This window comes from Eleginops maclovinus, chromosome 10 (assembly GCF_036324505.1).
Source record: "Eleginops maclovinus isolate JMC-PN-2008 ecotype Puerto Natales chromosome 10, JC_Emac_rtc_rv5, whole genome shotgun sequence".
In the NCBI taxonomy this organism is placed as follows: Eukaryota; Metazoa; Chordata; class Actinopteri; order Perciformes; family Eleginopidae; genus Eleginops; species Eleginops maclovinus.
In genome coordinates this window covers 11,837,193-11,850,107 of record NC_086358.1, presented here as the reverse complement: position 1 = coordinate 11,850,107, position 12,915 = coordinate 11,837,193, and the positions used below count along the sequence as shown (strand labels likewise).

The window sequence follows — 12,915 nt, the reverse complement described above, 5'->3', positions numbered from 1 at the left end:
ATTTTGAACATGCCCAAACAAACACTTGAGATTCTTCAGCTGTAAATCATAAAACGGTGAACCAGCACAACGGCAATTTAAAGACAGACACCTGTGATCTAATAAAGTTTTATTTTCTTAGAAATGGCCAGTTTCCTGTTTTCTTTTTTTGTCTTTCTAAGAAAGTATACCCCTTTTTGAATTCCAACTAGCATCTACATAATGGTTATTGAATACTTCACAATATATTAAGTCTAGATGTTATGGTACATGCATACGATTCAGGCTGCATGAGGAGCCACAGTCACCACGATACAGGGGGTAGAGAAGGGGGAGGAAGGGTGGGGACGTCTGCAGATTGACTCTTCAGTTCCAGTTCAAAGGAGCTCTGACGCCTCCTATGGAAACCCTCTCCACAAAACACTGACTGCATCAACTTATAAACATAAACACACACACACACAACTTTCACTGTACACAACACATTTACACACTCACATACACACCTTTATACAAGTGTGGAGCCCCTCCACCTGCCATTTAAGCTAATATATCGGAGAGGGTTTTTAGTGTTTAAACGAGATTCTCTTTCACAGAAAGAACTTCACCACTGGGACATTTGAGTTTCTGCATGTTGCCTTGGAGTGGGAGGAGGGATGCTAACCAAAGAAAAATAATAATATATAATAAAATAAAAGACATTCAAATACAGTCAGCTTCTTTGCTTGAAAATACAAAACTACATGAGAAAGCATTGAAATAAAATCCATTGATCAGAACATTTTTTTTTTTTTTTTTTAAAAGCCCAAGTGCTCCATCACTCACACACACACAATCTTTCTCTTTATCCACACACTACAGCGCAACATCCGCCCATCTGTTGCCTAATTACAACTGCCTGGACAGCCAATGGGGATGGCAGCTGCGAGGAAGCAGGAAGTCACTTTGACAGCAGTTCTTGTGAGGAAGATGAAGTGGGCTGGGAGCCGAGCCTTAACACTGGGGAGGGGAACTTCACGCGCTGCCACTGACAGCCCCTCTGCCTAGCCCTTCTCTTCTTTGTCTTCAGACTGCAATAAGAAATACTCGAATGAGGAATCTCTTGTGGCTATTCTGTCCGTCTACTCTCAGCTCCACGGCTCCCTCTTGTGGAGTCTGTGTGTGCCTGCAGCAGGCGGGAAGCTGCTTCCTCTGCAGCCTGTTTCCCCTCCATCCCATCTGAGAGCGCCGCAATCACAGAGTCTCTCTGGGTCCTTATGGCTGCAAGTGGATGAGTGTGTGTATTCATGTGTGTGTATCGTGTGCGTGCGTATGGCTGTGTGCAACGTAATGTGTTTATATGCTTATGTGGGAGGGTGCAACTAGACCGGACGCCTTCAGTTATGTTGCAGCGTGTTGGACTCGATGGGCGGCGCCGAGTCATACAGAGTGTCTGTGTCGTGCGTGGGCTCTCCGGCCAGCGTGCAGGGGTTGGACAACGTTCCCGCTCCGCAGTCACAGAAAAACCTAAAAAGGGAATAAATGTCAGGGATCATAAAACAGAGTCTTTTTTACCGCTACGAAGGGGTTGTCTTTAGGAAAAAAAATTCAAAAAGGAACCAAAACACGTCTTACCGATCGTGCCGTATAAATTCTACATCGTGCCCTTGGTGGCATTTTTTGATGCAGTTAACACAGATGGCATTCCTATCTGTTGTATTACAGGTGTGACATCTGGAGAGAAGGAACATAGAACAACAAATTGATTTATGGCAGATGTATGGCCACAACATTCCAGACTATTGACTATAAAACTGGTTAAAAATACATTTAGTGTCGTACTCCCTTCAACTAGGGCTGCCCTCGACTATAGATTTTTCTAGTCGACTAGTAGTCGCCAATTCAGACGGTTAGTCGTCTAATCGTCTCCCGTGTATGATATATGATGCTTTATGAAAAACATTTTTCATAATAAATTGTTTTTTTTCCTTTTCCCAAAATGGTTTCAGCTTCAAAGGCGGATAAAGAATGTTATTATAACACGATGGTACGTTGTGCTTCACATGGAATATAAAATACAACTGTAATAACTAACCGTTGAAACATAAATTAAAACCGTACATGTAGAAAGCGCATGAGTCACAGCGCACCGCACGGACGGAGCGGTCCGCCCGTCAGCGGTACAAACAACAGAAGCGCCGGTAAGGATTCTTAATGTGTGTGTGAACAAGCAGCGAGGACACACACTGAGCATTTAGTTCTAGTTTCTATAATTCTTATCTGAATATAACAACCCAATAAATACTACACAGGAAATGGATACAGCGACAAATATGGTCGTCGGCAAAAATCCCTCTGTGCATGATGCCCTGATCCTGAAGTGAAAGCATGAATTGATCGTTTTCTGAGCTCAGAATGATTATATATTACAGGTTTATTGATGTTGATACAAAGCTAGGCTACTGCCTGACTCACTGCTGCTATTTTCCTCAGTCTGAGAAAGGAACACACGTTGCCGGGGATAATGAAGCTCCGTGTTTTGATATGATGGCGTTGATACGGAGGAACCTTTTTTCCAGAGGAGTTTGCATGTCATCGTTTGGGGCTCGTCCCTTACATGCTCATTAGGATCGCACACTTTGGATATCCTGCCCGAAAAATAACTTAAGGACCAGGCACAGCTCTGAATGAAGTCTGAGGGGGTTTCCGGCTGACGTGTCATAGCACATGCAGCGAGCAGATGGACTTTTTTTGTCTTTTTTCGACTAATCGTCTAATGAAAAATTAGTCGACGAATATTTTTTCCACTTTTTTTATATTAGTCCACTAATAGGGGGCAGCCCTACTTTCAACTCTACTTGATTCCCTTTTTCTGGCGCAGCTTACCTGTAGAAGTCGTGCATGGGGTAACTGGTGTAGCTGGAGATCTTGTAGAGGCACTGTCCTCTGCTCACTGCTTTCTCAATAGCATCCTGGTTATTCAGGATCTTATTATCTGACAGATGAGGGGCAGGAAATTAGATTAGAAAGCAGATACCAACAGCTTGTAACCAGGCCAGTCAGAACTGTAATAACAAAGCAGCTGTTACCTTTCATGGTGACGTTGACTCCCGAGGCCAGAAACAGGCCTCCAAAGCGATTGTTGAAGATCTGGTTGCCCTCCAGTGTGGCGGTTGCGTGGTTAGTGATTTCAATACCTGCAGCGAAACCGTCAAAAATGCGGTTCTTGCGGAGTATTGGGTGGCTGTTGGTGCTGATCAGCACTCCGGCCTGTGCGTTTCGGAAGATGTCGTTTTCTTCCAACAGACCTAAAGAGAAATTTATAATCATGGTTCAAACTGTAGATGTGCAGGAACAAAGGGTGTGAATTTAAACACTGAAGCTCAATTGTACATTGATAGTGTGAGCCAAGTTTCAGATGTGTACCAAAACGAAGTGATGTTTCCTAACCCATCTGGATACAGATGTTGTTTAAGTACCTCTGCCTCCGTTGAAGATGCAGATGCCTCCATCTCTGCCGTCGTGAATCTTGTTTCGTCTCAGCGTGGGGTTGCTGTCAGTCTTGATCCACACCCCCGCCATGGCATTATCAAAGATCTCATTGTCCTCGATGAAGCCCAGCCCTGTTGTATTGAACATCAGGGTTAGACATGCCAACACGCAATCAATCCATGGCACAAGGGGAGCGACGGAATAGAAGATACAGACCTGAGTTGTAGACTAAAATCCCTCCGTTCTGCCCCCCCCATATCTTGTTGCGCCGGATCTTCGGGTTGCTCCCCGTCCTGTCAAGATTCAACGGTTTAGAGGTGCATTTCATATCCTCTATGTACACACTGCAGAGTGGAGGTGACTTACCTTATTTGTACCCCAGAGTACATGTGATTATAGATGTCATTGTCTTCCAATACACCGTGCCCGTTGTCATAGAAATATACGCCAACCTAAAAATGGAAAATGAAAGGTGATCACAACGTTTAGTTAACACAAGAATATATATATATATAATACATGTTTGTTAGAGATTTAACAGAATGGCAAGAGTGTTATAGCTATAAAGAATACGTGTGGCATAAAATAATCCACAGAGGGAAGACACAGAAACTGAGACAGCCAGACCTAAATTAAAGAGCATTTTCGCAAGATGTATGTATTTTTATTACTTAACATGATTCAGTTCTCAACTCTAATTCAACAAAATGTTCCTATTTACTCGTAAAAATGGGCACATACATGCTGCTGCACACATTCTGTCTGGCATCTTGAATAACCCTTTCTCAAACTATGATTAGTCAAACTATAACCAGATTCCTTAAGAAACCAAGAACTGTGAATGAAAATGAAATGTTTGAATGGCTTTAATAAGTGTGATTTCTTTTACTAAGTGTACAGTATTGCTGTCACTCAAATCCAAATGTGGGAATACGGAATCCAATCAATTCATTGCAGCTGCTCCTGATCCTGTCAAAGCATGAGACCACATGAGTTGTGGAAACTTCATGAGCTTTTTTCAGTGCTTTTTTGAGATGCAGTTTAAGTCCAGGTAAAATGTACACAATCCACAACACCGACAAGTCCAAAATAAATAAAATCAACATTAAAATGTGTCGTAAAAGAATAAACCAATTGTCTTCTGGGAAATTAAAGTAGGATGTAGTGCGAATATAGGGTACTTTGATTTTGAGATTTGCCTGAAATCAGAGAAGATATTTTGACTTGATACAGGTTTGTGGGAAGCTATTTATAAAGCCAAAGTTTATTTATGCTGTTAATTATAGTTCCTAAAATAAATAAAAGAAATTGGCCAAAAAGATGGCGATCTCCGCTCCCTGTGTTTTCCACATGAATGTTTGACCACGTTGATTTCACCTGCTTGCCGCTGTGGATGCGGTTCTTTCGGAGGACCGGAGTGCTGCCTGTGGTCACCCACACTCCCGCCAGGGTGTTGCTGTAAACTTCATTCTCCTCGATCACCCCCTGGCCTTTCTCATGCTGAAACACAAAGTAGGATCAGTGTCACAAACCTCTGACGGGGCAGCGTTTGAGCTTTTATTCAAAACTGAAAAAATGATGTGCACTCGCTGGGAAAAGGGGCAACATTTCAACCATGTTCAAAAGGATCTTTACCACATAGATGCCCCCATGCTGTCCATCGTGGATCTTGTTGTGCCGTACAATGGGGCAGCTGTTGGTTCGGATCTGGATTCCCGCCAAGGCGTTACCGTAGATATCGTTACTCTCTATCAAACCCCGTCCATCTCCAAATATGTACACCCCTCCTTGGTTACCGTTGAATATAGCATTTCCCCTGGATATAAAAAGGAATAATCAGTAACAACATGGGAATAAACATGCAGGTAGACAGAGACATGAAACTTCCTACAAAATTATATTTTTCTATATTCATCGTCCATGTTGACCATGACTTATTTCCTGTCTCCCATAAAAGACCATTTTGCACACACCCAGTGCCCAAAAAGCCAATTTTCCTCCATGGGATTACTACAAATGCTGTCTTTTGGGAAGTCTTTATCCTCACCGTATCGTTGGGTCGCTGTTGGACGTGATCCACACACCAGCGAAGTTATTGGCGTAGATTTTGTTTTCTATAAATTGTCCCCGGCCCTTCTCGTGGACGTAAATCCCCCCGGTTTGGCCGTGATGGATCTCACAGCGCACCACCGTGGGGTTGGCATAGGCCTTCACCTCGAAGCCTGCTATGCGGTTTCTATGAATGTTACAGTTCTCGAAGTAACCCTGAAACACAGAAAGAGGAATTAGAAGTCAGAGAAGTTCCTTTGTCTGAAATGTACAATGTGACGCATTTGCTGTGCATTTACCATGCCGTGATCGAAGGTGAACACTCCCACATCTCGCCCGTGGTGGATGTGGTTACGTCTAATGATGGGATTACCGTGGTTTTTCACCCAAATTCCTGCTAGCGCATTGTTGCTGATTTCATTGTCTTCATAAATGCCCTGGAACAGACGAGCAAACACGGAGTCAGAAGCCTGCATGAGTTTGGTGCATGCACTGCAAAGGATAGTGGTAGTATAGAGGAGGATCTACCTGTGCATGATCTGTAATGTACAGTCCTACGTTTTCACAGTCACTGATGTTGCAGTGTTTGATGGTTGGACACGCTCCTTGGCCACTCACACACACAGCTGAACCCACTAAACGTAAAAATTAAAAACAGAAAATGTTAGCGCTGCAAGTAATGATCACTTTCATTACAGCCATAAAACCCAAAATGGTATTAAGTGACATAACAGACAAGAGCAATCGATCCTTAACCCAGAGAAGCTGAAACCAGCAAAACATTGTATTTCTATGAAGACTCGTATCATCATTTCATTGATAATTTGCTGATGTAATTGAGGGCTGTAATTTACACATGTTTATACAGCATGTCAGACAGGTCAGTAAACGGCTCAGCACACGTGTGACGTGGATGACATCAAGAATTAAGTAACTTGAATCCAGTTTCGTGCCCATTATACGTATAATCAAGTAGCATGTATTTACAGCATGAAGAACATAAATACCATCTACTTTTGCACAGTTGCATATTTATATACAAATGTTTATCATGAGAGAATAAACTAACATCCTCAGAGTTTGTGCCAAAAAAAGCTACTGCTCATGGTTTATTAGTCCAAATGACAGATTTTCTTTCTGGGACATAATGAAGACACTGATCGTTTAGAAATATACAAAATGAGGGACAATTTATAACTGTATAACACAGACTGAACAATACAAGAGGAAAGATAAGAACCCTGCAGGAAATTATACTTTTATGACGCTAATGTTTAATCTGTCAACTCCTCTGTTCATGTCATTGCACCCATGTTCAGTGAAAAAGTGATCAGCGTGTGCGTTACCTGTGCACGTGGAGCGGATGATGCAATGGTCGATGTTGGGGCTGCAGTTGACTGTGATCTCCAGACAGTGGTGGGCGTTATGGTGCTGCGCTGACTTATCATCCGGATTAAACTGAGGAGAGGATAACAGCAGAGGTCAGACACTGACGACACATCGAGCTTCTTCCAACCCTCCCGAAATGGATTATTTCAATCTGGAAACTGCTTATAGTTTCAACTTTAAGAGGAAAAACTAATAAAAGATGGTTCTAATATGCATCCAACTATCTAATTGCCATTTATGTAAATCACAAGTACTGAAACAGGTAGTTTGGCAATTTACTGGCTCACTGCCAACTCTACTAACTTTCCCCACTCCAGGACTGCCTGAGGCCATGCCGTTTTTCTGACTGGTTTTATGTCACTGCAGGGCAAGTGCATGCAGACGAACCCCTTTGCCGAGACTTATTGCAGACAGGTGAGAGAGGAGCACCAGCAAAGGCTCCGTGCACCATTAGTCTGCACAGTTTCCCCCCCCCCCTCCCATCTTCTTCTCTATCCAACATTGCAGAGAGAGATTTTCGGGTTGATACCATTTATTTGTAGTCATTAAGGAACCCGTGAGCATCGTTGAAAGCCCTTATGCCTCTCGTTGGCCTCATTTGTTGTTCTTTCTCACCGAAACACAGGAAATAATAAATGTATCCTCAACTACAAATGATATTCACAAATGGAACAAGGCCTCCGTAGGTTAACAGTGGAACAGTGAGATGAGAAAATTCAGCCAAGTTTGATTGAAAGTATGTAAAAATGGAGAAAGTGTGAGATGTTTACCTTGATAGTCATGTATCCCACATAGGCATCCTCTGAGCCCTCCATGAAGACAAACGTTGAGTCTCTAGTATTCTCTATCACCACCTTGTCTGCTACTTTACCAGGAGCTGAGAGAGAAGCAAAGAACGCTCATTAACACCCTCATACACACAGCTATAAAGACCGCTGAGACTGTATCCCATCGTAAGAGAGATATTGATTGCATGCGGCTCGAGCATCAAGGCTTTAAGTACTTTCCAGTGAAGGAAACATTCTTACCTGCACCAATCATGGTGATGGGGGACTCTATATAAATCCACTCGTCTGTATAGATGCCAGAGTGGACAAAGATTAGACCGTCAAAGTGGGCCTCTTGTACTCCACCCAGAGCGTCCTCAATGGTGTCATAATACTGCAGGAGAAAGGTACAAACACTTTCAGGCAGAGTATACACACCAACTATTCATCATAAGACCGTTTTGAAAATGCAAGCAGGTGTTTACATTAGCCGGGCTTATGTCAGTGCTATGGTCAAAGAAATAAATACTGGAGGAATTTTTGTTTCCAGCTTTGACTTACCAACATATTCTCTCTGCCTTTGTACCTGCCGGGGTTACTGTAGAAATGCTCAGCGAAGCCTGGCTTAACATGAGCTCCTTTGTACTGCAACACAGAAAACACCAAGGTCAAGTTTCTGGTAGTAGGTACCCCACTAACCTTTCGTTAGTAGAGCAAGACATTTGTATATTGAGGAAATGACAAAAGGCAACAGAGTAAATCCATGTTGTTGGGATTGGGACCCTTTAAACCTTAACTGAACATGGTCAACAATCACTGGAGCTAATGGCCTTTACATTGGCATGTAGCAAACGTGGAATCAGTTGTAGTAATCCAAATACACACATTCTTACTTTTATCACTATTTGAACCTGTATTTCATTGCATTTGAGATGCTTTTCAATTTAAGTTGAAAAGCGCTCTATAAATAAAATGTATTATTATTATTATTATTATCATCAAGTTCCCTTAGACACAAGCTAAAGGTTTTTTTGTCCGTCTATTCGAAATTTAAAAAATGAAGAAACATTTGTAATTTCCCCGGCTGTAACCAAACTCCCACTAAGCTGTGACCCCTAAACCGAATCATGTGTAGTGTGTAGTTACCTCTGATGTGTATTGGTTGTAAACACAATACCCAAATAATACTACTTTAAAAAGGGTAAATGACAAACAAAAATTGGTCTTATTTTCTGCTGAATAAATGTGCCTTTTCTTCTTCCTGTGTTGTTAACCATCCTGCAAACCCTCGAACCAAACATTAGGAACAACTGGTGGCCACCAAAAAACAATATGCAAATATACATTTTAGACTTTTAACCATAGATTCAAAACACAGCAAGTTTTACTTTAGACATAGATATCATAGTCATAAGCCATTAAAGGTTATTGGCTCCTTAAATATATAACAGTTTGGAGATGATTGCAATAAATGATTAAATGTTACTAATGTATTTCCTTAACATTATAATCAATAAACCAAACATGTTTGTCTCGCATTAGCCTGAGGACCTTAGACAATGTTTAGTCTGTGAAAAACCTTTAGATTCTCAAATTAAGATAACAAGATACTATTGTTGACAGGTTTAGAGCGGCATTGTGATCACATGTGGCGCTGATCTGTCTGTTAATGGACAACAGAAGCAGTCATTGTCAGCTTCTGAGGAAAACTGTTTAAGCATTTAACAAAATTTGTATTGCCCATGCAGGATAAGACAAATATATAACAAAGTCTAAAACCATAATGACCCCAAGCTATAAGAATACAAATATGAATGCTAAGTTTAAGAAGAAGCATAAGGAGAGTTTTGGCAGCTACTGGTCATGAAAGGTCGACCCAAATATCCCCGGACAAGGAACAGCTTGTGAAATTTTAAGTAGCGCATTATTGTTCCCAGAAATATTGACATTACAGTAAAACTGCTAACAGTTTTTTATTAAATACATTTTTTCTACTGTTTTATAAATGTTGTAAATATACAGCTATTGATTCACTCTCTTATGTGTGTGTGCCAAGTGTTTTAGCTTTACAAGCACTCTTCTCTCCCAGATCAGATATTATAACCTGTGTTCATGGATTTCATTGCAATGCCATATGTGACTTCACAGAACAGTACATTGTTTATCTTGAATACATATAGAGAACATTTAAAAAATAAACAAAGTGTGTGCCACAATATTGATGCTCTTCAGATAGCAATTTCTTCTTCACGTGAGAACACACAGGAAAGAATAAGGGTAGACTTACCAGTTGTTGGAAGCTCTCCTTCCAGGGGTTTGGGTGTTCATGCTCCTCTGGGCTGACTTGGTAGAACCTGCCTGGCTCAGGATGCATCATGGGGCGTGTGTACTCAAACACCTCCATGTATAGACGCTTCCTGGAATATTAAATACCAAATAGAATGAAATTCAGTGATCTGCCTTTTAGTGAAATACCAATTTTCCATCTCTTGAGCAGCACTGACCATAGGATGGGGTCGTTGGCTAGCTGGCTGAATCTTTTGCAGACACAAGCTGCTTGACAGAGGTCCTGTTCCAGTAAGTAGGAGAAGATTTTCAAAACAACCTCATCTGGAAGCTTCTGTTGCAGATATTGCTCTGCTGGGGCTGCTAAAGACACACACACACAGACTCAGTGTAAGCTTTATGAAAAAATCATTTTTACTCCAAGCAAATTAAACCATGGAGTCATGCTATTTAAAAGATTAGAAAGTAACAAGATTGACCAGCACACACAGGAAAAAGAAAATCAATAAAGGAGGAAAAAAACAGAGGGAAAATCTAACACTATCTCCTTGCCACAGCTGCGGAGATTTAACACACACCTGGCAGGTCGTGGCTCTTACCGGACACTCGTGCCCGCTTGGCTCGATGGCCAAAGGCCTCTGTTGATGAAGTGGAAGCTCCCTGTAAAAGAGGGGAAATAGGATATCAACCTCATGCCAAGATTCGAGCGTAAAGTAATCAACTACAAAATGTACTACTACAAAATCATTGTTTGTTCAAAAGAAACAATCAATCAGCATTTCTCTCATATTCACACACAGAAGTCTTTAGATATGCACATTGCATAAAAAAGGCCTTTTAATTGTCTAACCTCCATTGGGCCCTTGCTCGGGCAGGCAGAGGCGGTGGCAGAGGCAGCAGCGGTTCTCTTGGGAAGCAGGGTTTTGCGTCGAAGCTGGTAGGGACTGTTCTGAGCTCCTGGGCCGGACTCCTCAATAGCCATTTCTGCTGCAGCTGCTGCAGGAGCCTCCTCATCTGGACAAAAAGGTAAACAGATTTCCATACATTAACCACTTTATCAAGAGGCACTTCAATGCACAACGCTGCAGTATAGACCAAGGCCAAGACATCTTTTAAAAAGCACTGAGAAGCCGAGTCAGCCATATCTTGCTTAAAACACACAACTTAGCGGTCTCCAGTAATTCCAGGAAACAGTATGACAATAGTCTGCATTCAGCTCACATGCTGTATGCGCAAGCTAACAGACAGGGTAATAGATGGTAAGGCAGACAAAGGTTAGTGATTGATAATGGCAGATGCACCCCCTGCAGCCCTGTGGCGAGTCTTTAATGTCTAGCCATTCACAGCTGATATCAGGCAGTGTGCATTTGTGTCTGGGTGCTATATGTGCAGGATCAGACTCATCTTATTTGCTACTGTCAAATTAAGGACCGCAGATCATCTCGATAAAACGTGCGGCTAATGGCTAAAAACTGAACTGCGTAGCTGGCAAATCCGCGGTGTAAACAAATCGAGCTACGGCTAGCAGGCTCCGAGAACAAGGAAGAGGATGTTGGTTCACTCTGCTGGCTATGTTAGCTTTTAACTTCAAGCACAGTAATTACACTTGGTGAATTCATCAAACACACGCCGTATCATCTATCACAGCTGATATTGTGTTGCCTCTTAGAGCTGGGGCAGCTAGCTAGCATTGCACCCATTCGCTGCTAATGTTTTTGTTAACGTTACACCCCAAAAATGGCAGTCCAAAGACGCCGCAGATTTACACCCTCAGAATCGTTAGTGACAGCTGGGAATGCGACGGCCGAGAAGACACGCAAATTTGGTCATTGCGTATGAAGACTACTCCATTACCCTTAACTGAAGTTACCTGAATGTGCGCTATTAACGTTAAAGGTTTAGCTAAATACGCATTACATTGGGTGAAGACAACCCCCAACCTCCACATAACCTGGTGAGCTAACTAGCGATGTTAGCTAGCCCCAATCACTCAAGCCAAACAAAGCGCGGCCTGGCCTAAGCCACAGAGCAAGAAGCCTCGGTGTTTCCTGCTGAACCAGCCGTCTGTACGAGTGGAGACTTGACCGGTAACACAAGCTGGCGTTAGGTGAAGAATGTTGTCGCCTGACACTGCGTTGTGTTACATAATTAGCTGACTGTGGCCTAGCTTACCTCTATCCCCGTTGTTCCGTTCGGGCTGCACCGGGCGCGGCCTCGACACTCGCCTGGGTCTCCTGTTGGTGGCTCTGACGGAGTTCATCTGGGGAGTTGGTTGTTGAAAAATAGACTGCTATCCTCGACCGCCTGCTTCTAAATTTAGCTCTCGACCCAAACTACCACCCACACAGGCCTTTTCCCGGATACACCCAAGCAATTGCGATTAAAAACCCGTTGGTATTTGGGGTATAATCGCTTTTTTTCTCCTCCGTGGTGGTACAGCTCCCCCCGTATCGCTGCTCGGTGCCAGCTCCGTCTCAGTCTGTAGCAGGAGGAGCCATTAACCCACACGGGAAACAATCGCGAGAAGAAAAGAGCAGAGTGTCCTCTCAACCAATCACCTTTGGCGTTATATAATATACGTCTGTAAGGACCAACCAGCCGCCTCATATCAGACAACCTGACAAACCTTTTTGTTGGGGTTCGGGATCGGTCAAGCGGCGATTTGATCAATGCACAGGCAATGATAATGCTAAAAATAATATACATTTTGCAGCCCCCATAGTCACTGATACATAAAGATAGATCTTCTCTCAAGTTGAACAAAGCATTTCAACAATCGCCCATTTTAAACAAAGAGCAGAGGTGTGATTTTGTCTAATTGTCTTTCAATCTAATTGATTTATAGTTTGCCATATGTTAGTGAAAATGTGAGTGTTTGAAACACACTGAGCATATAGAGGACAGAGACTGTGGTCATGTTGCATGAAATGTTTACATTGAGAAGTTTATACATACATTTCCCATTTGAAATCTT

The 12,915-nt window shown here is 42.4% G+C and overlaps 1 protein-coding gene across 4 annotated transcripts; it reads right to left on the bottom strand.

The window, feature by feature from the left end:
- Positions 1–94: 94 nt before the first annotated feature.
- On the bottom strand, positions 95–12,431 carry fbxo11b (F-box protein 11b). Of its 4 annotated transcripts, none has more exons than XM_063894023.1 (21): positions 12,114–12,431; positions 10,792–10,955; positions 10,520–10,601; positions 10,160–10,304; positions 9,943–10,072; positions 8,217–8,300; positions 7,917–8,049; positions 7,659–7,765; positions 6,846–6,957; positions 6,028–6,134; positions 5,799–5,936; positions 5,498–5,715; positions 5,086–5,266; positions 4,828–4,950; positions 3,817–3,902; positions 3,667–3,743; positions 3,438–3,581; positions 3,048–3,266; positions 2,845–2,953; positions 1,594–1,692; positions 95–1,485 (listed from the first exon to the last, which is right to left on the bottom strand). In XM_063894023.1, exons 1-21 carry the CDS (start codon positions 12,199–12,201, stop codon positions 1,356–1,358), a joined length of 2,676 nt encoding a protein of 891 aa, XP_063750093.1. In that variant the 5' UTR covers positions 12,202–12,431; the 3' UTR covers positions 95–1,355. The 4 variants fall into 4 exon arrangements, with proteins under 4 accessions (XP_063750093.1, XP_063750094.1, XP_063750095.1 ...); XM_063894024.1 differs by having other exon boundaries at positions 10,160–10,301; XM_063894025.1 differs by having other exon boundaries at positions 10,541–10,601.
- Between the last annotated feature and the right edge of the window lie 484 nt (positions 12,432–12,915).

Bases quoted from the DNA above. Each gene is read 5' to 3' on its own strand.
- fbxo11b (XM_063894023.1), bottom strand. From the start codon at position 12,201: ATGAACTCCGTCAGAGCCACCAACAGGAGACCCAGGCGAGTGTCGAGG. The intron at 10,956-12,113 runs GTAAGCTAGGCC...CTTTTTGTCCAG, and splicing joins ACGGAACAACGGGGATAGAG to ATGAGGAGGCTCCTGCAGCA. The intron at 1,486-1,593 runs GTAAGACGTGTT...TTCCCTTTTTAG, and splicing joins GAATTTATACGGCACGATCG to GTTTTTCTGTGACTGCGGAG.